Source organism: Temnothorax longispinosus, chromosome 11 (genome assembly GCF_030848805.1).
Source record: "Temnothorax longispinosus isolate EJ_2023e chromosome 11, Tlon_JGU_v1, whole genome shotgun sequence".
Lineage (NCBI taxonomy): Eukaryota > Metazoa > Arthropoda > Insecta > Hymenoptera > Formicidae > Temnothorax > Temnothorax longispinosus.
Genome location: NC_092368.1, coordinates 11,696,243 through 11,724,048, shown reverse-complemented (window position 1 = coordinate 11,724,048; position 27,806 = coordinate 11,696,243). Strand labels below are relative to the sequence as shown.

Below are 27,806 nucleotides of genomic sequence, written 5' to 3'. Positions count from 1 at the left end.
ATTCGGTTCCGGACTTATAATTATGTTATTACCGCAGATATCGAGAAAATGTATCGTCAAGTACTCGTACACGAAGACGATCGTCGATATCAGCGTATTCTGTGGCGTAGAGGCGGTAATGTGGAAACATTCCAGCTTAATACACTTACATTCGGAGTTTCTTCATCGCCGTTTCTTGCTATACGAACCATTCAGAAGCTCGCTGACGACGAATGTCACACATACCCTAGAGCAGCTAAAATTCTCAAGTCACATTTATACGTGGATGACTTGTTATCAGGTGCCGGAACCGTTGACGAAGCTCGGGCGATTAGAGACGAGGTAATCACGCTACTTGCTCGCGGTGGTTTTTCCATTAGGCAATGGGCTTCTAACGATGAGCGTATTATTAGCGACTTAGCTTCCAACGCCTTACACGCAAATTTTGTACTTAACACGGATCGTTCCCTAAAAACATTAGGTGTATCATGGAGCACGCAGGACGATAAAATATATTATTCGGCTTATCCGATCAAGATCACGGATAGATTAACAAAACGGAACGTACTGTCAGAAATTGCGAAAATTTTCGATCCAATGGGTTTATTGGGTCCTATTGTTCTTCATGCTAAAAAATTAATGCAAGATGTGTGGCGGTGCGGGCTACATTGGGACGAATCCGTTCCACAGAGCATATACACCGAATGGTCGGAATTTGTTCGACAATGGCAATTGATGGATCGGGTTTCTTTCAATCGCAAATTATTTGTAGAAGATTATGGTGACGTTCAACTTCACGGGTTCTGCGATGCGAGCAACCTCGGTTACGGTGCATGTTTGTACATACGTTCGGTCGGAAAACATAAAGGCACCGTAACTAGATTACTATGCGCCAAGTCTCGGGTCGCACCGTTGAAGACTGTTACAATACCGCGACTTGAGCTATGCGGCGCGTTATTGCTGGCTCAATTGTATCGCGAAACGTATGATGCTCTAAATATCGCGTTCAACAAAATTATTTTCTGGTGCGATTCGACAATTGTACTACATTGGTTAAACACACCATCTCACCTACTCAAGACTTATGTCGCGAATCGAATCGTAGAAATTCACGAGCTCACTCATTCTATCGAATGGCGTCATGTTAAATCGGGGGATAACCCTGCTGATGCGGTGTCAAGAGGTCAACTACCTCTCATATTTTTACAAAATCAGACGTGGTTTGAGGGACCTTCGTGGCTTTTAGAGGATGAATGTGCATGGCCTAATGAGATCATGCGAGCGATTGAAATACCCGAGTTAAAAAGGAATACTTGTTTGTCATCAATATCTAACGACTTCAATATTTTCGAGAGGTACTCTTCATACTCTAAGCTACTTCGTGTCATCGCATATTGTCTTCGTTTTCGACTTACTAACAAATACATTGGAGCGATATGTGCGAAAGAAATTAACGAAGCAGAAATACGAATATTAAGGATTCTTCACGCCGCTTGTTTTTTCACTGAAATCAAAAGGCTTAAAAACAAGGATTCGATAAACAAGAGTAAAATAGTTAATTTAAACCCGTTTGTGGATGAGAACGACTTAATTCGAGTTGGAGGGCGTCTCCAGAAGACAAATCTGACATTCTCACAAAAACATCCGATTCTATTGCCAAGCCGGCACTATGTAACGGATCTTATTATACGCGAAATTCACGAAACACATCACCATGCGGGCATCCAAACCACATTGTATCTCCTGAGACAAAGATTCTGGTTGTTAGACGGCCGTAATCAAGTTCGGAAGGTCGTGCGTAGTTGTATGCGCTGTTTCCGGTTCGACGCTAATCCAATCGAATATAAAATGGGAAATCTCCCACCGGCCCGTGTACGCGAAGCACCCCCTTTTACTAATACCGGTATTGATTTTTGCGGTCCATTTTATATCAAAGAAAGGAAATACCGCAATCGTACACGTGTTAAGGTATACATTTGCGTATTCGTATGCATGTCGATTAAAGCAATCCACCTCGAGGTTGTTAGTGATCTGACGTCCTACGGTTTTCTCGCATCACTTAGACGTTTCGTTGCTAGAAGGGGGCTGCCAGAACACATTTACTCAGACAATGGAACCAATTTCATAGGTGCGAATAATCAATTGAAGGAAATGTACGCGTTGTTCAATTCCGAAGAGCACAAAGACCACATTAACAAATTTGCTAGCGAACACCGCATCGTTTGGCACTTCATACCTCCGATAGCTCCACATTTCGGTGGATTGTGGGAGTCAACGGTGAAGCTTTTCAAGCATCATTTCAAACGCGTGGTAGGAGATTCTTTATTCACTTTCGAGGAATTGAACACGTTTGTTATCGAAGTTGAGGGTATTCTAAACTCCAGGCCGATCACTTCCTTATCATCTGATCCGAATGACATGATGGTGTTAACACCCGCTCATTATTTAATTGGCAAGCCATTAACGACCCTCCCGGAGGGAGATTTATTATGTGTTCCAGTTAACCGGTTGTCTACCTGGCAACATATATCGAAGGTACGACAAGATTTTTGGGCACGTTGGTACCTCGAATATCTAAATGAACTTCAAACACGCAGTAAATGGATCAAAGATGGGCCGAAGTTAAACATCGGGACTATCGTGCTCATCAAGGACAGGAATCTACCGTGCACGCAGTGGTTATTAGGCAGAATCACGAAACTCCATCCGGGTGAAGACGGAATAGCTCGAACTGTCACCATCAAAACGGCTGGCGGAGAATTGAAAAGAGCTGCTAAGTATCTGTGCCCAATTCCGGTCGAACAATAAGCGTAATATCTACACATGTCACAAGATTTGTTCTGAAGACGATACCGTACCTATTCATTGTAATGCGTATTAGTATCATAAGTTACAGATTAATCTTTGGATGTTATTGTTGATCGTTACCCTCTCAACGGGGGGAGTATGTTATGTAGTAAACACATGCGTCGTGCACGACATAACTAAAGCGAATAAGAGAGATTGTCGGATGGCTCAGACACATACACACACATTCACCTATAGGTGCATCAATTAATTATATGTACAAATAAATAATTCGGTATCTTAGGGACGAGTTTCAATGCTCGCTAGATGTGGCTCCGGCGTTTTCGATCCTTCGTTGTCACGGCCGATATTCTATTATTCTTCGTTATTTCGATGTACATGTCGGTTACGTGGCCACGAAGAATCGCTCGAGACTTTGCCTTTCCTTCGAGATTAACATTTAAACTCTTTACAAAGGACATAATTTTAAACATAAAATAAAGTGTGTGTCAAGCCAAGGCGACCCAAGGTCTACACCTCTAGGCGCTGTCGCATCCGCACAATCAGGTAGCGACTCAGGGCGATAGTCCCCTAGGCGTCGTCGCTTACCGCTCTCTCTACTCAGGGCAACAGCCCCTAAGCGAAATAATCAACAACAGCCCTTAAGCGAAGTCACATACTATGCGCAACTGATCCATGTATGTATACATATATATTTAATAAAAATTTAATTAGTTGTTATTGTCAATTTGTAAATAATTAAAAAATAAAAAATGGAAATTTTTTGCCGATACTTGCTTATCACTACAAAATGCATGATATCAGTACAAAATTACCTTTTTCAAAAAAGGTAAAAAAAGGCGCCAAGTACACGCGCAATGTATGTTGTAAATCTAAAAATCTAAAATGGTAGTAGCTTTATTTCTTTCTAACAAAATAATTCACAAAATTTCGTTACCTAACTCAACCCAAGTGATGATATATGTATAGTAGCTTTATTTCTCCCTAACAAAATAATTCACAAAATTGCGTTACCTAATTCAACCTAAGTGATACGTATTTCAAAAAAAGATGTAAAATCTTTAAATTGCGCCAATTGCAAAGAGAATATATACACTTTGAAAAATAATTTTGCAACTACTTTTAAAATATGAAACAAAATTGTGTTACCTAACTCAGCCCAAGTGGTATGTATCTTTGTATTCCTGAGAGTCTTTCTATCAACCCAAGTGGTAGTAGTTTTAATTTTCCTTGATAAAATTATAATATTACAAAGAATTATTTTAATCACAAAGAATTAAAGAGGTAACATTATAAAATAAAAATATTTAATTAAAATAAAATAAATAAATTTTTCTTGTAAAAAACTTGGCGCTGCTTTTTTAAGGTCAACCCAGACAAACTTGCATAGGTGCATAAGCATATGCATAAAGAGATGGATTGGTCTATTTCCTTTTGCACATATACATGTAAACCAATCAATTTCTTACGCTTATGTTTATGCGCTATGCAAATTTGTCTGGATAAGAGCCTCCGCACAAGACTCTCGTATGATAGCGTAGCGTAACGTAACGTGGATTAACGCACAAGAAACGTATCGATTAGAGCATCCGCACAAAATTTTCGTATGGTAACGTAACGTAGATCAACGCACAAGAAACGTATTGACGTATAAAGCGTCATCTACAATGGCAGCAGGAGTATACAGTAAGACGTAAGCAGTAAGTTACTGACTAATGGGATTTTTACAATTCAAGAATAATCGACTGTGATTGGTCAATAGAATAGCTTACTGTTTACGTCTTACTGCATACTCCTGCTGCCATTGCGTAGACGACGCTTAACGCCGTAACCGATACGTTTCTTGTGCGTTGACCCACGTTTCGTTACACTACGTTGCCATACGAAAGTCTTGTGCAAAGGTTCTAAACCTTAAAAAAGCAGCGCCAAGTTTTTTACAAGAAAAATTTATTTATTTTATTTTAATTAAATATTTTTATTTTATAATGTTACCTCTTTAATTCTTTGTGATTAAAATAATTCTTTGTAATATTATAATTTTATCAAGGAAAATTAAAACTACTACCACTTGGGTTGATAGAAAGACTCTCAGGAATACAAAGATACATACCACTTGGGCTGAGTTAGGTAACACAATTTTGTTTCATATTTTAAAAGTAGTTGCAAAATTATTTTTTAAAGTGTATATATTCTCTTTGCAATTGGCGCAATTTAAAAATTTCACATCTTTTTTTGAAATACGTATCACTTAGGTTGAATTAGGTAACGCAATTTTGTGAATTATTTTGTTAGGGAGAAATAAAGCTACTATACATATATCATCACTTGGGTTGAGTTAGGTAACGAAATTTTGTGAATTATTTTGTTAGAAAGAAATAAAGCTACTACCATTTTAGATTTTTAGATTTACAACATACATTGCGCGTGTACTTGGCGCCTTTTTTTACCTTTTTTGAAAAAGGTAATTTTGTACTGATTGAAATTACCATGATTCAAAATTCGGCGGGAATTGAGGAGAAATGGCGGACCAATCAAAAGCCTGTTACCGTATGACTCTTATTATAGGGTCTCTAGCTAGCGCTATCGCCTATTGTGCAAGGGGCTTTAAGCTGGATGCACAATACAAAGGTTAGGTTAGGCAACAAGAACCTTGGCATCACAGGCAATAGATTTTCAACCTATCGGAAGCCGTGTATCAATAGTATTGTGCCTTTAGAGGCAGAAAAGACCAAAGGCTATATTTATTTTTTATTTTGACTACAACGCGACGGTCGCTGGGTTGAGGATGCAGCAGCGTAGCTGTGAGTAAAATAATTATAAAGCAGTTTATCCCCGTTCTAGACCTGAAAATTTTTGTTTATTTTTTAATGAAAAAACTTTTATTACTTGCTATAAATTATTGTTAGCATAAAGCTGGTATCATACAAGTATGATTTCTTGAATAATTGCACGTTGTTTGCACTGAAGTTACAAATCTTCAAGCAAAAACGTTAAGTGCCCGTCTACAATAGGTGTTTTAAGCCCTAAGCTTTAAGAAATTGACCAATCACAGTCAATTATTATTCTCCTCAAATTCAACTGTGATTGAACAATTTCTTAAGGCTTAGGGCTTAAAACACCTATTGTAGACCGGGATTAATACTATCATTAATAAATTTGATCAATTTCTTTACACTAAACATAATTTTCGACCAATATTGGCATTATTGTTACAATTTTGATTTAATTCGCTAGAGTAAATATTTTCATTTTGTTAAATATAATTATAATTGTAATGTTTTAATTTCATACTTTATAACTTTAAAGAAAACGATTTATTATTTAAGTATATTATATTTAATAATAATAATTTAAATTTCCCTCGTACCCAGCAAACACAGAATACACCCAGTAAAGGTGAAATTTCATGGGCAGTGAAAAGCAGCAGCAGATGTACTGATTGGCTATAAAATAGAGGAATTCTAGAAACTCGAGAACTTCTCTATTTTGTAGCCAATCAGTACGATCTGCTGCTGCTTTTCACTGCCCATGAAATTTCACCTTAAGCAATTTGATAGCAAATTGCGGTGTATTCTGTGTTTGCTGGGTAGTTGTCCTGAACAATATGGTGGATCAAAGTACCAATCAAAAGTTGTCTAAACGGTGTCCAATCTCACCTCTATGAAGTTGGCCGGACAACTTCAACGTATCGAACTTTCATTAATTGGAATCGATTGGTGGTCGTTTGGTGGTCTTTGGTAGTCTAGTCCGATCGTTTGGTGGTTAGTCGTTTTCCTGTAAAATAAAAATGAAATTTCCGGTGTGAAGTTAGCCGGACAATTTTTATTTTTCAACCAATTTAACTTTTTTATAGCTCATTCGACGCGAAATCGTTTGGTGGTCACGAATATCACTGGTAAAACGTTTGGTGGTCAACCGTTTTCCCAGAAAATAGAAAAAACTGTATGCGCTTAATGCCGGACATATCACCTCTGTGTCATTAGTCGGAACAATTGTATTTATCATCCAAATTGACTTTGATAGGGCTCAATCGACGCGGAATCGTTTGGTGGTCACGAATATAATCAGTAAAACGTTTGGTGGTCAATCGTTTTCCTAAGAAATAGATAAAACCGTACTCTCACGCCATTGGTCGTATGACTTCGTGACGTTAGCTCGGTAATTTGATGGATAAACATTATTTATCAATCAAATTGACTTTCATACGGCTCAATCGACGCGGAATCGTTTGGTGGTCACGAATATAATCAGTAAAACGTTTGGTGGTCAATCGTTTTCCTAAGAAATAGAAAAAACCGTACTCTCACGCCATTGGTCGCATGACTCCGTGACGTTAGCTCGGTAATTTGATGGATAAACATTATTTATCAATCAAATTGACTTCCATACGGCTCAATCGACGCGGAATCGTTTGGTGGTCACGAATATAATCAGTAAAATGTTTGGTGGTAAACCGTTTTCCCAGAAAAAAAGAAAAACCGTATGCTCACGCCATTGGTCGTATGACTCCGTGACGTTAGCTCGGTAATTAGATGAATAAACATTATTTATCAATCAAATTGACTTTCATACGGCTCAATCGACGCGGAATCGTTTGGTGGTCACGAATATCGTCATTAAAACGTTTGGTGGTCAATCGTTTTCCTAAGAAATAGATAAAACCGTACTCTCACGCCATTGGTCGTATGACTTCGTGACGTTAGCTCGGTAATTTGAGGGATAAACATTATTTATCAATCAAATTGACTTTCATACGGCTCAATCGACGCGAAATCGTTTGGTGGTCACGAATATAATCAGTAAAACGTGGTGGTCAACCGTTTTCCCAGAAAAAAGGAAAAACCGTATGCTCACGCCATTGGTCGTATGACTCTGTGCTATTAGTCAGAAAAATTGTATTTGGCACCCAAATTGACTTTGATAGGGCTCAATCGACGCGGAATCGTTTGGTGGTCACGAATATTGTCATTAAAACGTTTGGTGGTCAACCGTTTTCCTAAGAAATAGAAAAAACCGTACTCTCACGCCATTGGTCGCATGACTCCGTGACGTTAGCTCGGTAATTTGATGGATAAACATTATTTATCAATCAAATTGACTTCCATACGGCTCAATCGACGCGGAATCGTTTGGTGGTCACGAATATAATCAGTAAAATGTTTGGTGGTCAACCGTTTTCCCAGAAAAAAGGAAAAACCGTATGTTCACGCCATTGGTCGTATGACTCCGTGACGTTAGTTCGGTAATTAGATGAATAAACATTATTTATCAATCAAATTGACTTTCATACGGCTCAATCGACGCGGAATCGTTTGGTGGTCACGAATATCGTCATTAAAACGTTTGGTGGTCAATTGTTTTCCTAAGAAATAGAAAAAACCGTACTCTCACGCCATTAGTCGCATGACTCCGTGACGTTAGCTTGGTAATTAGATGAATAAACATTATTTATCAATCAAATTAACTTTCATACGGCTCAATCGACGCGGAATCGTTTGGTGGTCACGAATATAATCAGTAAAACGTTTGGTGGTCAACCGTTTTCTCAGAAAATAGAAAAAACCGTATGCGCATAATGCCGGACATATCACCTCTGTGTCATTAGTCGGAACAATTGTATTTATCATCCAAATTGACTTTGATAGGGCTCAATCGACGCGGAATCGTTTAGTGGTCACGAATATAATCAGTAAAACGTTTGGTGGTCAATCGTTTTCCTAAGAAATAGATAAAACCGTACTCTCACGCCATTGGTCGTGTACTTCGTGACGTTAGCTCGGTAATTTGATGGATAAAGATTATTTATAAATCAAATTGACTTTCATACGGCTCAATCGACGCGGAATCGTTTGGTGGTCACGAATATAATCAGTAAAACGTTTGGTGGTCAACCGTTTTCCCAGAAAAAAGGAAAAACCGTATGCTCACGCCATATTGGTCGTATGACTCTGTGCTATTAGTCAGAAAAATTGTATTTGGCACCCAAATTGACTTTGATAGGGCTCAATCGACGCGGAATCGTTTGGTGGTCACGAATATTGTCATTAAAACGTTTGGTGGTCAACCGTTTTCCTAAGAAATAAAAAAAACTGTACTCTCACGCCATTGGTCGCATGACTCCGTGACGTTTTAGCTCGGTAATTTGATGGATAAACATTATTTATCAATCAAATTGACTTCCATACGGCTCAATCGACGCGGAATCGTTTGGTGGTCACGAATATAATCAGTAAAATGTTTGGTGGTCAACCGTTTTCCCCCGAAAAAGGAAAAACCGTATGCTCACGCCATTGGTCGTATGACTCTGTGCTATTAGTCAGAAAAATTGTATTTGTCACTCAAATTGACTTTGATAGGGCTCAATCAACGCGGAATCGTTTGGTGGTCACGAATATCGTCATTAAAACGTTTGGTGGTCAATCGTTTTCCTAAGAAATAGATAAAACCGTACTCTCACGCCATTGGTCGTATGACTTCGTGACGTTGCAGAGTCATACGACCAATGGCGTGAGCATACGGTTTTTCCTTTTTTCTGGGAAAACGGTTGACCACCAAACGTTTTACTGATTATATTCGTGACCACCAAACGATTCCGCGTCGATTGAGCCGTATGGAAGTCAATTTGATTGATAAATAATGTTTATTCATCAAATTACCGAGCTAACGTCACGGAGTCATGCGACCAATGGCGTGAGAGTACGGTTTTTTCTATTTCTTAGGAAAACGATTGACCACCAAACGTTTTAATGACGATATTCGTGACCACCAAACGATTGCGCGTCGATTGAGCCTTATCAAAGTCAATTTGGGTGCCAAATACAATTTTTCTGACTAATAACACAGAGTCATACGACCAATGGCGTGAGCATACGGTTTTTCCTTTTTTCTGGGAAAACGGTTGACCACCAAACGTTTTACTGATTATATTCGTGACCACCAAACGATTCCGCGTCGATTGAGCCGTATGAAAGTCAATTTGATTTATAAATAATATGTTTATCCATCAAATTACCGAGCTAACGTCACGAAGTCATAGGACCAATGGCGTGAGAGTACGGTTTTATCTATTTCTTAGGAAAACGATTGACCACCAAACGCTTTACTGATTATATTCGTGACCACCAAACGATTCCGCGTCGATTGAGCCCTATCAAAGTCAATTTGGATGATAAATACAATTGTTCCGACTAATGACACAGAGGTGATATGTCCGGCATTATGCGCATACGGTTTTTCCTATTTTCTGAGAAAACGGTTGACCACCAAACGTTTTACTGATTATATTCGTGACCACCAAACGATTCCGCGTCGATTGAGCCGTATGAAAGTCAATTTGATTGATAAATAATGTTTATTCATCTAATTACCGAGCTAACGTCACGGAGTCATACGACTAATGGCGTGAGCATACGGTTTTTCCTTTTTTCTGGGAAAACGGTTGACCACCAAACATTTTACTGATTATATTCGTGACCACCAAACGATTCCGCGTCGATTGAGCCGTATGGAAGTCAATTTGATTGATAAATAATGTTTATCCATCAAATTACCGAGCTAACGTCACGGAGTCATGCGACCAATGGCGTGAGAGTACGGTTTTTTCTATTTCTTAGGAAAACGGTTGACCACCAAACGTTTTAATAACAATATTCGTGACCACCAAACGATTCCGCGTCGATTGAGCCCTATCAAAGTCAATTTGGGTGCCAAATACAATTTTTCTGACTAATAGCACAGAGTCATACGACCAATGGCGTGAGCATACGGTTTTTCCTTTTTTTTTGGGAAAACGGTTGACCACCACGTTTTACTGATTATATTCGTGACCACCAAACGATTTCGCGTCGATTGAGCCGTATGAAAGTCAATTTGATTGATAAATAATGTTTATCCCTCAAATTACCGAGCTAACGTCACGAAGTCATACGACCAATGGCGTGAGAGTACGGTTTTATCTATTTCTTAGGAAAACGATTGACCACCAAACGTTTTAATGACGATATTCGTGACCACCAAACGATTCCGCGTCGATTGAGCCGTATGAAAGTCAATTTGATTGATAAATAATGTTTATTCATCTAATTACCGAGCTAACGTCACGGAGTCATACGACCAATGGCGTGAGCATACGGTTTTTTTTTTTTCTGGGAAAACGGTTGACCACCAAACATTTTACTGATTATATTCGTGACCACCAAACGATTCCGCGTCGATTGAGCCGTATGGAAGTCAATTTGATTGATAAATAATGTTTATCCATCAAATTACCGAGCTAACGTCACGGAGTCATTCGACCAATGGCGTGAGAGTACGGTTTTTTCTATTTCTTAGGAAAACGGTTGACCACCAAACGTTTTAATGACAATATTCGTGACCACCAAACGATTCCGCGTCGATTGAGCCCTATCAAAGTCAATTTGGGTGCCAAATACAATTTTTCTGACTAATAGCACAGAGTCATACGACCAATGGCGTGAGCATACGGTTTTTCCTTTTTTCTGGGAAAACGGTTGACCACCACGTTTTACTGATTATATTCGTGACCACCAAACGATTCCGCGTCGATTGAGCCGTATGAAAGTCAATTTGATTGATAAATAATGTTTATCCCTCAAATTACCGAGCTAACGTCACGAAGTCATACGACCAATGGCGTGAGAGTACGGTTTTATCTATTTCTTAGGAAAACGATTGACCACCAAACGTTTTAATGACGATATTCGTGACCACCAAACGATTCCGCGTCGATTGAGCCGTATGAAAGTCAATTTGATTGATAAATAATGTTTATCCATCAAATTACCGAGCTAACGTCACGGAGTCATTCGACCAATGGCGTGAGAGTACGGTTTTTTCTATTTGTTAGGAAAACCATTGACCACCAAACGTTTTAATGACGATATTCGTGACCACCAAACGATTCCGCGTCGATTGAGCCCTATCAAAGTCAATTTGGGTGATAAATACAATTGTTCCGACTACGGCATTATGCGCATACGGTTTTTTCTATTTTCTGGGAAAACGGTTGACCACCAAACGTTTTACCGGTGATATTCGTGACCACCAAACGATTCCGCGTCGAATGAGCTATAAAAAAGTTAAATTGGTTGAAAAATAAAAATTGTCCGGCTAACTTCACACCGGAAATTTCATTTTTATTTTACAGGAAAACGACTAACCACCAAACGATCGGACTAGACTACCAAAGACCACCAAACGACCACCAATCGATTCCAATTAATGAAAGTTCGATACGTTGAAGTTGTCCGTCCAACTTCATAGAGGTTCCAATCTCTTACTTAAGGATCTCTTAAGTGTCCCTACTAGTTATACGTTATACTATATGGGTGACTGTGGTAATACTGTGCTTATATCTTTCTTTTTATATCATGGTTTATGGTTGGAATTGGCAAGGAAGAAAGAGAGAATTGGACAAAACATTACGAAAAAAACGTAAGTTTACGTCACAGCAAAGAAAAAATTGCTACTTGTGATATCAGAGTAAAATGGAAAGGTATTCAAATATTTAGTCACACCAAGAAAGACCATCGAAAACAAACAATTACAAAGTGCCCGTTAAAAATTTTTGCAAAAGAACTTTTTAGATGATATGATGTGTGTAAAATAATCGGCAGGATACTGGCGGAAATATAGCAGTTTGACAACAAAATGGCAAATAATCAAGCGGATTTGCAAGTCATGCAGATTGGCAGCAGAAATCGAACAGAATCTATGAAATGCAAATGTTTGATTTCAATAAATTTATTTTAATACATTAGGTTTTTTCGTTTTAGCTGAACTTCTTGCACAGTTTATCTTTTCTTTTTTCTCTCCAACATGAAAAGAGAAAGAGGAAAGAAGAACTGTACAAGAAGCAACTAAAACGAACAGGTCTATCGTCACATAACAGGTCTGTGTTTTTATAGCTGAACTATATCACTCATTTGCTACAAACAATGACTCAGAAATAACTCAGAAAACAAAATTTTCTAAAAAATGAGTTTGAATGTTTTGAATCATTAAAATTTAGGAATATTATTTTTAAATGCGATTTTGGTGCAATAACTGATGATTGTAGAGAAACAAAAATATCTAGCTATATATTAGCTCTTCATTCAGTGTATTGAATTCTCACCCTTCTTTTGCAAACAGTTAAAAAATGACAATTTTTGAGTTATGTCGTAACAAATGATCGATATGTATGTACTCTCTCTGTACTTTTTTTGTGTGGTTGTATCCCTCCGATGAGGGAGAGTAGATGTCTTCAGCTTCTCCTTTGATCTATACGATACAACTCTCTGTACTTAAAGTGAAATAGGTATATGTTCAAAATTTAGTGAAAGATAGTGGCCTGGTTTACACCGATCTCTTGATACGCGTATCAAATAGTATATTTGAGCTGATCAGCCAATCAAACTAATTTACTAGTTTACTATTTAATACGCGTATCAAGTGATTTGTGTAAACTAGGCCATTAAATTCTAATAATTTAATCCAGTGCAGCGATAAAAAAAAAACAAACCTAATGTTTGTAAGATTTTTAGTAAAACAGTAAGCTTATTGCTGATGCAGTCGATGCCAATCTGCTGAAATTCTAGGATAAAGTGCTTATTTCCAATTTTGGCTATAATTTTGTTAATATAATGATTTAATGAGTCAATTAAGCATGAAAATTTAGGTTGGAATCTTAGCTTGAAATTTCTGAAGAAACGGTTCATTCATCTTGCTTGAGATCTCGATATTTTAATTTTTTACAGAACTCTGAATTTGATCCGAATTAGGATTAGTGCACCTATTTCGGATCAGTCTTAGATTGACTTGTAATTCAGGTATGTGGTGTACAAATAGATGTAAACGATAGTGGATATATAACACACAAACGTGAAATATTATCCGAACATTGAAATATCATTTCTGATCTGAATTAGGTGCATGAACCTAATGTGGATCAAAATTAATATCAAAGTTTTCACATAGTGGAATTTTAAGGTAAAAATACAAAATTTAGACACTTGAAAGTATGTTTTAACTTTTTTTTTTTACTATTTGAATACAAAAATGGTACTTAACCAAATCTCTTGTACCATAAATACACAAGCTCCAGTTTTTTTTAGAAAAGAATCAAGTAAACTAATATTACACATATTTAAAGTTATATAACTTAACTGAAGGTTTATAGAGCTAATAACAATCATAAATCAACTGATAAAATAACACATATATATATATATATATATATATATATATATAATTTATGAATAACTTAATTTTACTGCACTAACACCTTGCTCTAGGTTCGACATAATTACTGAAAAGATGTGCTTTTAGAGAAAGAAAATTTTCTATTTAATACTCTAAATTGACCATAGACATTTACATATAATAATGAAGCTTACATTGTCAAAAGAAACACGATTAAATAATTAGACTTGAGTACTTAAAAGTTAAACGCAAGGTCCAGAATATTCTACATTTAATCAAATATACTATTACAACGTCGTCAACGTCTATATCACACAATAGAACAGATAAATTTAATGAGTAAACAGTACTCAAGGGCGATCTTGCTAGAATAAGACCACCGCTTACGCTACAAATTGGCAGTTTTCACTATCCTTCGCATATTTTCTACACGCAAAATTTGGTCAAATTATCATGAAAATTAGATTGTGCATACCTTCAATGCATGCCAAATTTCAGTTAAAAATAACAAGTAGTTACGTCAAAACAAGCATAAATATGTACCTATGTCTAATTCCCTTCTTTTTTAGTCGCGCCGCGAACGTCTGTTTCGCAGGCCACTGTTATAGTGTTAATCAGTCGGCCGAAGGTTACCAATAGCAACCAGCGGTATTTTTAAATTGTATTATAATGTTATAAGGATAACTATAGACGATAGTAAAGGAAAAATCCACATATGATAAATACAGACGGATAGAGAGGCATTTGAAATTTTTTGATCCGAATTAGGATCTGATCCGAAATAGGCACTTTACCTTACTTAAAACTACTATTAGTCTACTGGCAAACCATTGATAGTTTGCTTAAGTATAAAGTGTACTTGTATATTTTGCTGATTTGCCATAAGATGATTGAAAGCTAGGTAGCTATTAATGTCTCGATACAGTATAATTATAAACAGCATGCTTTTTGATTTAATAAAATTAAAGTAAAATTGCTAATTATTGTCTTACCTATTATTGTTACAGTTGTCAGTAAATAAGTAATCTTGCTACATAATATGGAATAGGATAATTCTTTTCAATTAAAGATAAAAGTGTACTTGTTATACATATTTTGGATACATATGTAAACAATCTGAAGTGTTATAATTGTAGACACTTGACTATGTAAAGTTATACCTGTTTGTTATATATTCAGTTAATATTATATATATATATACGTATATATATTTATTTATTACAAAATGCTTTCAGAATTATTTCTGAAAATCAATATTATATCAATCTTGTATTATATATAGGAGGTTGGTTTACGTTCCGCTGCGGGGCAGGCGGCGCGGCAGAGCGAAAGCCTATAAGTGTGTTTTTGTCACGTGAAATAATAAACGAATTTTAGCAAATAAATATGTGGAATGCATTCAATTAGCTGTTTCTTAAGGTTTTAAATCGTTGTTTGTACAATTGAAACTCAAATACGCTATTATCCATGTTAAAATGTGGCAATAATAAATGTGGTCCTGTTTTATTTTTACAATTTCTTGATAACTATATGTAGACAAATTATTTCAGTCTTCGAAAAAGTCTTTTCTAAATATGTCAATAATTATTTGCACCTATTTTCATTAAATTCTTATCATTTTTAATATCCTTTCGAGAGTTACATTCTCGGTTACATTACAGGTGTCGTACCTTTTTGCTATGTCGCCATGTAAGAGAAACAAGAGTATAACTTCAATAATTATAATTACTCGACAACCATGCAGACAATTGTCTTCAACTGTGGCATGGACGACAGATTCCCATAGACAAATATCCTCCATAAATTTGAACTAATTCTTATCATTCATATTGATTTGAGCAATCAACCTCCTTAATCTATGCTTAATACTTGAATTTTTAATTACATTTGTACACTGTCAAGTTAATAAATTGTGAGGATAATATGTGAGGATCTATATATTGTAAATAAAATGTAATAAATACACATAATAATAATTGTATAATATATCTCTAAATAATTTCAGGAGGTATGCTGTTATTTGTGCTTTGTAATGGATAAGACCGATACGCAAGTACAAACAACAATCTTATTTTTTGCGAAGGCCCGCGAAATAACCGGATGTAAGGAGCGTGAGTTTTGTGTACCAAGAAAATTATCCTCTGCCGATCTCTTCGACAAGATTATCTATACTTTTGAATTAGAAAGTATACGTAATCAAATAATATTAGCTGTAAACGAAGAATTTGTTGTTCCAAATAGTATTCTTATATTATCGGAGAAGGATAAGATTGCAGTTATTCCACCACTTAGCGGAGGTTTGTCCAATGACAAATTAATTAAATTAATATAAAAAGATATCTGTATTATTGTTACATATGTTTATATTGCTGTAATATTGCTTAAGTAGACGCTTGTTCTTTTTGCCCATAAGTAAAACTCATTGCCTCCAAAATATTTGTTTATGCATTTGATATAAATCAATAACCAAAATATATGTTAAGAAATAAATAAAATTAATACCTTGTTATATTATTTGTACTTTAGGATAACATGGAGAAGAAACCAAAGAATTTTGTCAAGCTGCAGCAAGAGGAATTAAATGTTGCAGAAATCATGGAGTTAGTAACATTTCCTAACTGTGGAGCAATATCAAATTTTATAGGGATTACTCGAGATAATTTTGAAAATAAAAAGGTAAAGAATATTGTAGAAATTGAAGTTTCAAATATTTGTATGACGGGCTATTTATAAATTTTAACATGCAGTGTGTAAATGCTGGATTTGCTTAGAATAAAAATATATTTCATCCTCATTACACACATTACTTAATTTTATATTGATTTAATGGAAATTTTACTCAACAATGTTTAAGAACAGATTTTAATAGTTTTACTGAAAAAAGAGCGATACAAAGAAATGCTAAACATTTTTCTTGTTTTATTTGAGAGCTTTTTTCACAAGATTTTTTACTAACTTGCTCTTTTTTTATTCATAAAAAATGATTTTTAATGTTTGTTTGGGATCTGCTGCTCCTAGAAAAATGATCATAAAACAAATTTTTTGAAATAAACAAGAATATAATGAGAGTAAGTGTAACATACAAAAAAAAATTATATCTTTTATAATACAAAGTAAATGAATAAGATCCATATTTTGTTTTGAGCAATTGTGATTTATATTATTTATTTATATTAAAAAAAAGATATAAAAGAGATAAAGTTGTCTATTAGGGAAAAAAATATGTGATAAATGTCTGAGATTATATTATATCTGGGAATTAATAAAAAATTGTTAATAAAAATTTTTTTTCTAAAATAGTTAAAGAAAAATATTTCTGAATAATATTCTCTTCCTTAGTATTTAAATCTAAAATTAATTATTCAAATTTGTTTAGGTAATTAAGCTAGAATATGAAGCCTATGAATCAATGGCTTTAAAAGAGATGACCAATATCTGCAACAAAATTCGTTTACAATGGCATGTAGAAGGCGTTGCTATATATCATCGTATTGGAGAAGTGCCGATATCCAAAGCAAGCGTTGTAATAGCAGTTTCCTCTCCCCATAGAGAAGAATCGCTGAGGGCAGTAGAATATGCTATTAACACGTTAAAAGCATCGGTGCCTATTTGGAAAAAAGAAGTGTATGAAACGGGAGAACCACAATGGAAGCAAAATAAAGAATGTAAATGGACGAACAGTAAATAATATTTTTTATTATCAATTCTGAACTTTTTTAATGTATGTAATCTTCCCAAAAGCGTGTGATAGCCATATTTCTTTCATAACATTTATATTTTCGTTAAAGAAGATCTCAAAATAATAGATATAATTGAAACGTTTTGTTATTTACAATAAATTATTAGTACCGTTGATTCAATATTGGTATATTAAACCTTGGTAAATATCGTTGCACGGATATCTGCGTTTGGCTATTGACTTGTTAACTCAAATTTTTCTTAAAATATCTTATCTATCAACCTTCTTTACTTGAATGTAGATTTCCGTAAGTTCTCGACATCTTTTTATTGAATACTTATTTTTTATATAAATCTTGCAGTATTTTTTACTTTTAGCGTCTTATTTTTAATAAGTCTTAAGGGGATCTTAAAGCGAAGCCCGAACTTCCTCGATGTCGGTAATGTCAACATTTCTAATCCTGTTTTCTATGTCATATATCTGTATCTGTCCTTGTCTAACGAGAGGCATCTGTCCTTGTTTCGATTGCTGCGCCATCTCTCGCTACACACAATACTGCTGGTCCGGTGTCATCACGTACATTACGTTCACGTAATCGTACTTTTCGCTTAACTTTTTTGTTTGGAGTCTCAGCCTAATTCTACAAACGGCATGATATTCCTTGATGTTTATTGAATGGACCTGCACCCTCATTTAGTAACATCAAGTTGTAGAATTTTTATACGAAGCAAATATTGTTAAAGTGGATTTTTGTTTATTATCTTATTTACTTATTTTGTTACAAAATCGGTGGTCGTCCACAGAGTAGAGCACATACTTTAATTCTGTGCAAGATTTTTTCAAATCCATAAAGCCAATAAAAAATAAAGCGAAAAGTACGATTGTCGGTATTACAGACGGCTTTAGGATCCCCTTAAGGCTCCTGGGTACTTGTCGCGGCCATGTTGGAATGTGACGTCAGAAGTGAGAAATGACACGTTGAAAATTCTTGCGAAATCTAGTCATGCACACGATCTTAAGACCGTGGTCGGGAAAGAGCCCAGGAGCCTTAATATAAGACAATTTGAAATGTTACATTTTTAATATATATATATGGCTATATGGATATTTATAATTTTTTAAAAATATCTTGTTCTACAATTTAATATCTTCATTAAATGAATATAAACTTCAACTGGAAGTGTAATAACTCCTGTTTATTACATTGTGTATACTTACAAAATATACAATATAGCGCTAGGAATGATACAAAACTAGATACAACACGTTTACTTTATTCAGTTAATATAACTATCATAGCATATAAATTAACGATAACAAATTAGAAATGCAAAATGCTACTAAATTTACAGTTTTGAAGAGAGAAGATGCTCAAACAGTTGCAGATATAAATGAAAAAATACCAAATAAAGACGTCATCGATCAAAATCTTGTACAAATTCGAGCAAGTTCGACAGAACTAAACCATAGAATAAAGTCGTTTATTGAAAGAAAACGTCACCAAGTAAATACTGTGAATGTACAAGAATTTTGCCGCCATAGGTCAGTTCATCATTAACACTTAAATAAAAGATTTGTTTGTGTGACTGTATTAAACAATCGCTTTTATTATATAATTATAGTACTTACACATAATTAATGTAATTACAAACTGCAATTATTGTAATTAATTAATTAATTGTTATAATTGATATATCCACAGTGAAAAAAGTGGCAATGAGAATTCTTGTGCAAGAGTAGATGCCATTCTTATTCGACGCAAAGATTCCAAAAGTCATGTAAAAGGTAACAACGTAAAATAATATGCAATTTAATCTTTTATCGCTTGCACGATTTGATATTTGTTCGTATGTTTTATTCATTTCGTCAATATTTCACATTCTTTTAATTAATTTTTACGGATATATTTTGATTTGTTGTACATAGAACCGTTTGTATAAAATTTATTTGTCTCTGACGCTGTGATCCATGATAATTGGTACCTAATGCTAACTTTCAATATTTCTTCATAAATCTAAATTATAGTCGAACTAAATAATTAAAAGTATAACATTACTTTATTAATATATGATGTATAATTTTATGATATATGAAGCAGATCTGGTCAACTTTGAGCTCTAGAGCCATGATATTTCTCCTGTTCCATCCATGGAGAGTGGAAGAAAGAGATTCTTCCGCTGGTTAAAGTTAATCATGCATACTCAAATTCATCCAGCGGAGGAACCCCTTTCTCCTATTTTCCGCTCTCTCCAGAGCTCGAAGTTGATCAGGCCTGCATTCTATAGCATCAAGATTTGTAATTTTATGTCTAACAATTAATTTGCTTAACTGACGAGGAGACTTACGGAAGTGTAACTCACCGATTTTAATGAAACTTGGCATACTTGTAGAACATCGAAAAATAATTGACACGTATTTTTTTATTTTGGCAATGGTGCGAGTTTAAGGGGAGGTAACCGTTCAGAGGCCCAAAAAATGCATGAATTTCAGGAATTTTTTTTTATATAAAATAAATGAATTTGAAAAAAACTTTTAAGGGGTTTTATTCTTGTACTGTTACAAAGAAATTATTATTTTTTCATGTCAAAATAACGGCTCTTGCTTCCACGCCATGAAGCTACAAACGACGTGAGTTTATGCGCGCGAAGCGCTCCACAGCCTTGCCAGCTAATCTGAAACAAAAAACACAAAAAATTTATTAAACTAGACTAAATTTAGGGGGCCTTATGGTTTTCCGATTTTTAAAAAACCCCCGGAAAACAAAATGGCAGCCATTTGGGAAAAAAACCATTGTTTCCGTTAAATGGGTTTTTTTTTCAAATAGCTGCCATTTTGTTTTTCGGGGGTTTTTTAAAAATCGGAAAACCATAAGGCCTCCCAAATTTAGTCTAGTTTAATAAATTTTGTGTTTTTTGTTTCAGATTAGCTGGCAAGGCTGTGGAGCGCTTCGCGCGCATAAACTCACGTCGTTTGTAGCTTCATGGCGTGGAAGCAAGAGCCGTTATTTTGACATGAAAAAATAATAATTTCTTATGTAACAGTACAAGAATAAAACCCCTTAAAAGTTTTTTTCAAATTCATTTATTTTGTATAAAAAAAATTCCTGAAATTCATGCATTTTTTGGGCCTCTGAACGGTTACCTCCCCTTAAACTCGCACCATTGCCGAAATAAAAAAATACGTGTCGATTATTTTTCGATGTTCTACAAGTATGCCAAGTTTCATTAAAATCGGTGAGTTACACTTCCGTAAGTCTCCTCGTGAGTTTTTAATCATCATGATATCTCAAATATATAAGGTACTTAATTTTGTCTGATTTTTTTCTTTTTTATGCATAAAGAAATACGTAAGATCGCTTAAATGCCTTAAATAATTAATTCTAATATAATTAATTCTAATATATATATTTATAATTATTTTTAGTTCACAGAGTATTAAACGTATGGGGACCTCAAACTATTGATCAATCAATTTTACGCAAGTCAGTAACGAATAATACGAGCTCTAATATTTCGGGCTGTTTCCCTATATTGGATGACAGAATTTCCACGACAGAACATATGATTGGAATTAACAAACCAGTGCCTAAAGATATTTACGAAAGATTGAAAAATATTGAAGACAGAATATTGTATTTAGAAAGCATATCACCGGAGTATAAGGAGTTTTGGGTATAACAATTTTATTGCCTATTTCATAGTCTGCATTCATAGTTCAATGCTGCTATTTATAATATTTATATATTTGACAATTTTATAAAAAAGAACGCATTTTTTTATTTATCAAATGTTACGCATGTGCTTAAGGCTCCTGGGTACTTTTTATTTGCACATAAGAATTCTCAACGTTTTTCGCTTCTGACGTCATCAAACAAGGATAGAAGCGGCGAGTACCCAGGAGCCAAGACAATTATACAAGTAAAATATATTTAATTGCATGTATTTATATAATTATAAATGATGTTATAAATAATATATTGATATAATTTAATATACATAATTATAATAATTATTTAAATAGTTATAAATTAATTTATATAATTATAGATATTTAACTTATTGAATTCAATTTTGTAACAATTTCATACATAATTTAAAATGTACTATTTTATATTTATTATAGATAACAGAGGATATCAATAATTTAAAGGGCATTTCGCAACCTATCCGGAAAAGAGTAAGTGTTATTAAATATATATATTTAATCTATTATATAGGATGACCAATGACTCGAGGTTCATAATTAAGGGTGTGTTATTGAAGTCATTTAGAGTTGAAATTGTTTAATAAACATATATATGTCCATAAATGCTTCCTAACAGAATTACAACCATTGAAAGTTGATTTAAATATTTGAAACATTTTCTGTCTGTCTGGTAGTATTTACATTTTCTTTGAATCTGGTATTGTTTACATTTGTGCAAAACAATCTCGCTATAGGGATGAACAGAATTATGGATGCAGCAACGCAAATAAGAAATTCTCATGGCATGGTGGAGCGAGCTGTTAGATCACTTTTACGCAGGGCTAGACTTTGTATTGAATCTACAGGAGATAATTTTGAACAGAATTTGCAATACATTTGTAAATAAACAAGTTAAATTAAATGTCTTTTTCTTTCCTTTTTCAAATATTTACATCAACTTTCAATGGTTGTAGTTCTGTTAGAAAGCATTTACGGACATATGTTTATTAAACAATTTCAACTCTAAATGACTTCAATAACACACCCTTAACATATAGACATTAAGATATGGGACACCCTGTACGTGAATTATAATTATAGTTATACATCAAGTTACCATCTTTTTTTATTTTAATTGTATTACTTACAAAACTTGATCTTTATAATTTTGTCTTGTATTTCTCATTTTTTTGCTTTCGCCAATGTTTAATTATATGTTTGTCTCATTTTGAGTGCATAAAGTGCAATATAGTACAATTACAGAAAACAGCTTATATATTTATATGATATATAGGCTGGATTTGGGGAGCGCGCTATTAGCGCTATTTGCTTATTCTATCCTTGTTTTACACTCGATGAGCGATTAACCCTCAGTTACCTCACCTGGGTCTGAGAGACCCTGCACATTGTTAAAACGTGCAGGGTTTTTAAAACGTTCATAAAACCCTTGTATCTTTTTTTAGTCAGTACGTCAACTTGAAAAAAAAGCAATCTTTCGCTTTTTCAGAAAAACACGTTTTCCTTTTTTTTTTTAAGGGGAGATATACACCTAGGAGGCCGAAAAAAAGGTCATTTTTGTGAATTTTTTTAAAGAAAATTATTTAAAATTTCGGATTGGGAGTTTTTCTATCTAAAAGTATACACATTCAGGAATATGTCCAATTTTTTTTATTTAAAAAAATCAAAAATTGACGAGGTTGTGGTATAATCTTTGGAGCGCCGTAAAAAAATCCGGGTAAACGGTACCCACTGGCGTTTCTTCAAAAATCATCTAAAACAAAAAAATTAAAAAGATTATTAAATTAGATACTATAATCTAGTACTTGTCATAGCCGATTTTGAAAATATCGATTTATGACAAAATGGCGGACGTTTGAACATAACATAGCGATTTTTTGACCAAAAATTAGTTATTATTTTGCCTATAAAACAAAAACTAAGCAACGAAAAAAAAAAAATCCTATGACAAGTACTAGATAATGATGTATAGAATAACCACAAAAAAATTCAAGGCAATCGGTTCATTGGTTTTCGAGAAATTTTGGGTACCGATTTGAAAAACGTGGTTTTGAGAAAAACGCGTTTGAAAATTTGGGAATGAATAAATCATGAAATTTGTCAACTTACATGGAATCATCGATACCAGCTCCATAGTGTAAGTCTTCTGCGGTCAACGGAATGTTCATATTTTCTAAATTTTGTTGTCAGCGCCGTATTCGACCTTCTTTAGTCTGTTCTTGCGCTTGCAGCTCGGCTTTCGCTATGCGAGTTTCGTCTTCTTGCGCAGCGTACAAGTGCGCGCCCGATCCGACCGATATTCCTAACGCGTTCATGATTTCTAACAATGATGTGACACCATTGTTGAACGTGCATGTTGCAAAAAATGCAGCAATGTTAACGATTTTGGCCCCGCTGTGCATCGTTTTTGGAGCTATCTTCCAAATAAGTTGGTTGAAGCTCTCATTGCTGTTTTGTGTGTATCCGTAGCCATTCGTAGAAACAATAACTCCAAGGATGACATGAAGAAAGCGATATGGGCAACATTCTACCATTACGGCTCAACAGACAGCAAGCCTGAACATCATTTTTGTCCCGAAGGCCCCGCGCGCTCTTGGAGACGGTTCACTCTCTCGGCTGTAACTTCGTTATTTATCGAGATATTGACTTGCAAGTTTAACCAGATATTCTTGAGACCTCAAGCTTCAAGAAAATGCAAAAAAAAAATCGATTTTTTCGACCATGCTAGGTGTATATCTCCCCTTAAATAACATTTACATTTTTTAACTTGGAATAATCTAACTTGCACAGTCTTGTAGATCTTTAAAAGACGCATTGATTATAAAAAAAAAAAACTTCAAATTGATGCATTTGTCTTAAAGATACAAGCTAGAGAAAACGGCAGGGGTCTCTCAGACCCTGGTGAGGTAATATCGGGGTGTAAAAACGTAAGGTAACTGAGGGTTAAGATAGAATGATGCAATAGCGCTAATAGCGCGCTCCCCGAACGCAGCCATATAATAATAATAAAAAATATCATATTTTAGACATATTCCATGGCAGAACATGATTTGAAGTTATACGAATTTGAAGACAAATATATCAAGACATAATCAAATAGGAATTGTTGTAAATATATACTTATTATTATAATTATTTTGTATAATTTCTCTTAATAATCTTGATTATAGATGAATAAAGTTTTTTTAATTTCTTGAATTATAAACAATTACAATATGAATTATACTTCGTCCAACGAGAGATTGAGAGTGGTTCTGCGCATAGGCGGGCTTCTTCTTCTTATATTTCTTGGCTCCTGCCTCTTTTCATTCTTCTTCTTCTTCTTCTGGTTTATGGCACAAAAGTTCCTTCACGGATAGTATCGGCCATTATTCAATTCGACGTAATATGTGCTCAGCAGGTGGCCCAAGCCATGATTACGCTTTGAGGGGGGGGGGGGTGAGCAAGGCAGAAAATTTAAATGTAGAGTTCACAGGAGTTAAAATAAGAGAGAAGCAAACGACATAACTTAGGAGTTGGGTTCTTGATAAGGGGGAATATGTCCATAGGACGGGTTGGGAACTTTTCCCGGAGATACTTGGGGGGGGGTTTGGCCTGGGTTAATTCACATCTAAAGATTACATGATTTGCATCTTGGTAGGGGTCCCCACAAGGGCACCCTGGTGAATCGACAATATTTTTGCGAAATAGACTAAGGTTCAGATTATAGTGACCGCTGCGAAGGCGATTAATAGTGACTATTTGTGCTCTGCTGAGCATTAGCCGGTAGTACCAAGGCTTGAGATTATCAGTATGATAATGGGTGTAGTGAAAGTTTCCTTTAGTGTAGGCCGCGTCTTCTAAATAAGCTTTGTAGTTATCATCTAGAATGGTTTTAGACCCGTGATAGAGATTCGTGTATGGTACCTAGGTACCTTGAAGTTAGATTTTATGTCCTAGAGCCCGCAGTGACTGCTGGCATATTGCGAATGAGTGTAATAATGTAATTATTGTGTGTGATGTTATGCGAAGTGATAGTCTTTAGAACGCTTTTACAATCGGAAAATATGATAGCTGAAAAGGAATTTGGAGTTGATGAATGACAAAGAGACCTTCATAAATTGCCCAGGCCTCCGCCGAAAAGATGGAAGCATCGGGAGGGAGCCTGCAACGAATTTCAATGGGTAAGTCCGGTGAGTAAACACTGGCACCCACCGCTCTTGAAGAATCAATCTTAGAACCGTCAGTGTAGAAAGTGATTGTTCCAAGCGTATATTCCGCAAATAATTCCCTAAAATGCAAGTTTGCTTCATGCGCGGAGATAGAGTCAATGTTCGGGTGAGAGAACTGTAATAATTCAGGTTAATTAATGAGTGAAAAGAAAGGGAAAGTAAAATAGGGAAGTGCAACTGAGCGATGCATAACTCCTCGTATGTTTTTGACTGCAAGGAAAGACCGAAAAAGTGGGATCATGAGGCATGCTTTGGCTCTCTTAACAGTGCCGATCGTGCTGAACTATACGCTTTCCAGGCTTTCTATAACTGGGTTAAAGCTGCAAGAGAAGCTTTTGACCAAATAATTATGGATAAGGTATGCAAAACGATAACACAGTGGAGGCTCTTTAGTCTCATCTAGAATTACATTTATAGGCGTAAACATACGGTAGTCTATAGCACACCTTAACAGCTTCCATTGTAGGTGTTGGATGGCAAGGAAGAGCTGCTTACTGCCTTTATATTTAAAGACGACGCAGCCATACTCTATGGCACCTCTAAATACTGCGCGATACAGCGAGAGTAATAGTTGCGGGTGGGCGCCTCACACTTGGTGCCCGCTAAAACCATTAGTATACCAAAAATTATTCTGCCCTTGTTGAGTAGATATTTCATATGAGCCTTACCGCTCATCTTATTGTCTATGATGACGCCTAGAAACCTGTGTTCCCTTGCCATTGGTACGGCGATACCGTCTATCATTATGTTAGGTTTAGGAAGACGATATACTCATTTTCGCGTAAACACCATACAGCGGGACTTAGCGGGGACCAGATCAAGGCCCCTAGCGCGCAGATAGCGATTCAATGCCCCTAAGAAGCCTTCTATCAGCCGATACGCTTCTTCAATAGATTTGTGGGTGGTATAGACGACTATGTCATCTGCATATTCTAGGAAGTACACTCCTGGTTTTAACTGTCGTCTAGAGTCCTTGACATAGAGGTTAAAGAGCGGAGGACTAAGTATGGATCCCTGCGGAGCACCTTTGTGGGTGTTATAAGGGCCCTGTATATTGCCTTCACGAGAGAAGAAGATTTTCCTGTTACGCAGCAAGTTGCCTATAAAGCAGCTTATGCTCGCCGGAACGCCAGCTTCCTTGAGGTCCTCTTTCAGTATTTCTGAAAGAGGACCTAACTTGTCGAATGCCCCCGCGATGTCCAGGAACACATAAACGGTGAACTTGCCGTTAATGAATCCGAGATGGATGACATTTGAAAGTATTGCTAGGCTGTCGCTGCACGATCTAAAACTGCGGAAGCCAAATTGAGATTCTGAAAATATATCATTGGCTTTGAGATGCCAACGTAATCTATTATAAACACATTTTTCCAGTGTTTTAAGTAAACAGGACAATAGTGAGATTGGGCGAACGCCAATCGAGTTTGATTTGGGAATTAAGACAACCAGCGATTCCCTCCAATTGTCCGGGAAAGTGCCTTTAGCGATGAATTTGTTGAAGATGTCCAATAAGTGAGCTATGAAGCTTTCAGGGAGAGTCTTTATAATCGCGTAATTCACCTGATCTAAACCCGGGGATGAAGACGCTTTTGTAGATGTCAGGGCCGATTTGAGCTCGTTCATGGACAAAGGTTGATCCATCCAGAACTGTATGTTTGGAAAAGCTTCATCCTCTTTTTGCATGTCACGCAGCAGAGGAGCTGGTGGTGGAGAGCAGGAAGGTGGGCACAACTTGTCGATCGCTGTCTGTTGCGAGGACTCGAGGATTTTGTGGTCCGTGAAAGCGCTTTTGTCTTTATTTTTGAAGGCTCTAACCAGTCGCCATATTTCTGAGGTAAGAGTTTTAGAATTGAAGTTCGTGAAGAAGGAGCGCCATCCATTCCTTTTTTGCTTAAAAAGAATACGCCTGCATCCTCTATTTTGACGTTTAAGCGCTTGATAGGTATCTCTGGAAGGGTCCTGCTTAAAAACCTCCAAGGCTGTTTTGCGTTCTTTAACTGCCTCGGTGCACTTCGCATTCCACCATGGGGCAGGAGTACCCTTATAAGTAACATTTCTGGGACCAACTTTGCCGTCTCTGCTCTCCTCGCAAAGTATTTTTCTGTGGCCGTTTTTTTAATGCAGTCTACCAAATTCTCATAGGCCGGTATTCATAGTGTAAAATGTTTGATTGAGGATCCCAATATTTATTGTAAATGGGAATGTTACTTTTAATAATTATCGTT

The 27,806-nt window shown here is 35.7% G+C and overlaps 1 protein-coding gene and 2 long non-coding RNA genes across 18 annotated transcripts in view; 1 reads left to right on the top strand and 2 right to left on the bottom strand.

The window, feature by feature from the left end:
• Nucleotides 1-27,806, bottom strand: part of LOC139821322 (uncharacterized) — a 60,973-nt gene that overhangs the window by 13,357 nt on the left and 19,810 nt on the right. For 2 of the 5 annotated variants that reach the window (XR_011734238.1, XR_011734240.1), the window contains exon 2: nucleotides 6,444-6,561. The exons of 2 other annotated variants lie outside the window; for them this stretch is intronic. This is a non-coding gene — a long non-coding RNA (uncharacterized lncRNA). Of the gene's footprint in view, nucleotides 1-6,443; nucleotides 6,562-6,756; nucleotides 6,897-27,806 lie in introns of those variants that run through there. One more of the 5 variants, XR_011734241.1, reaches the window with a different exon arrangement.
• The window catches only part of Mocs2b (Molybdenum cofactor synthesis 2B), a 59,219-nt gene continuing 43,527 nt past the window's right edge, over nucleotides 12,115-27,806 (top strand). The window contains exons 1-11 of one of the 12 annotated variants that reach the window (XM_071792285.1): nucleotides 13,112-14,890; nucleotides 14,997-15,137; nucleotides 15,272-15,914; nucleotides 15,995-16,100; nucleotides 16,231-16,286; nucleotides 16,516-16,665; nucleotides 17,366-17,669; nucleotides 19,021-19,210; nucleotides 19,371-19,453; nucleotides 21,092-21,339; nucleotides 21,791-21,844. In XM_071792285.1, coding sequence (XP_071648386.1) covers nucleotides 16,022-16,100; nucleotides 16,231-16,286; nucleotides 16,516-16,665; nucleotides 17,366-17,669; nucleotides 19,021-19,210; nucleotides 19,371-19,453; nucleotides 21,092-21,339; nucleotides 21,791-21,844 — 1,164 coding nt within the window. In that variant the 5' untranslated portion in view covers nucleotides 13,112-14,890; nucleotides 14,997-15,137; nucleotides 15,272-15,914; nucleotides 15,995-16,021. The other 11 variants (XM_071792287.1, XM_071792282.1, XM_071792284.1 and 8 more) reach the window with 11 other exon arrangements.
• On the bottom strand, nucleotides 23,006-23,619 carry LOC139821324 (uncharacterized). Its single transcript, XR_011734243.1, has 2 exons — nucleotides 23,480-23,619; nucleotides 23,006-23,123 (listed from the first exon to the last, which is right to left on the bottom strand). It is a non-coding gene; the product is annotated as an uncharacterized lncRNA (long non-coding RNA).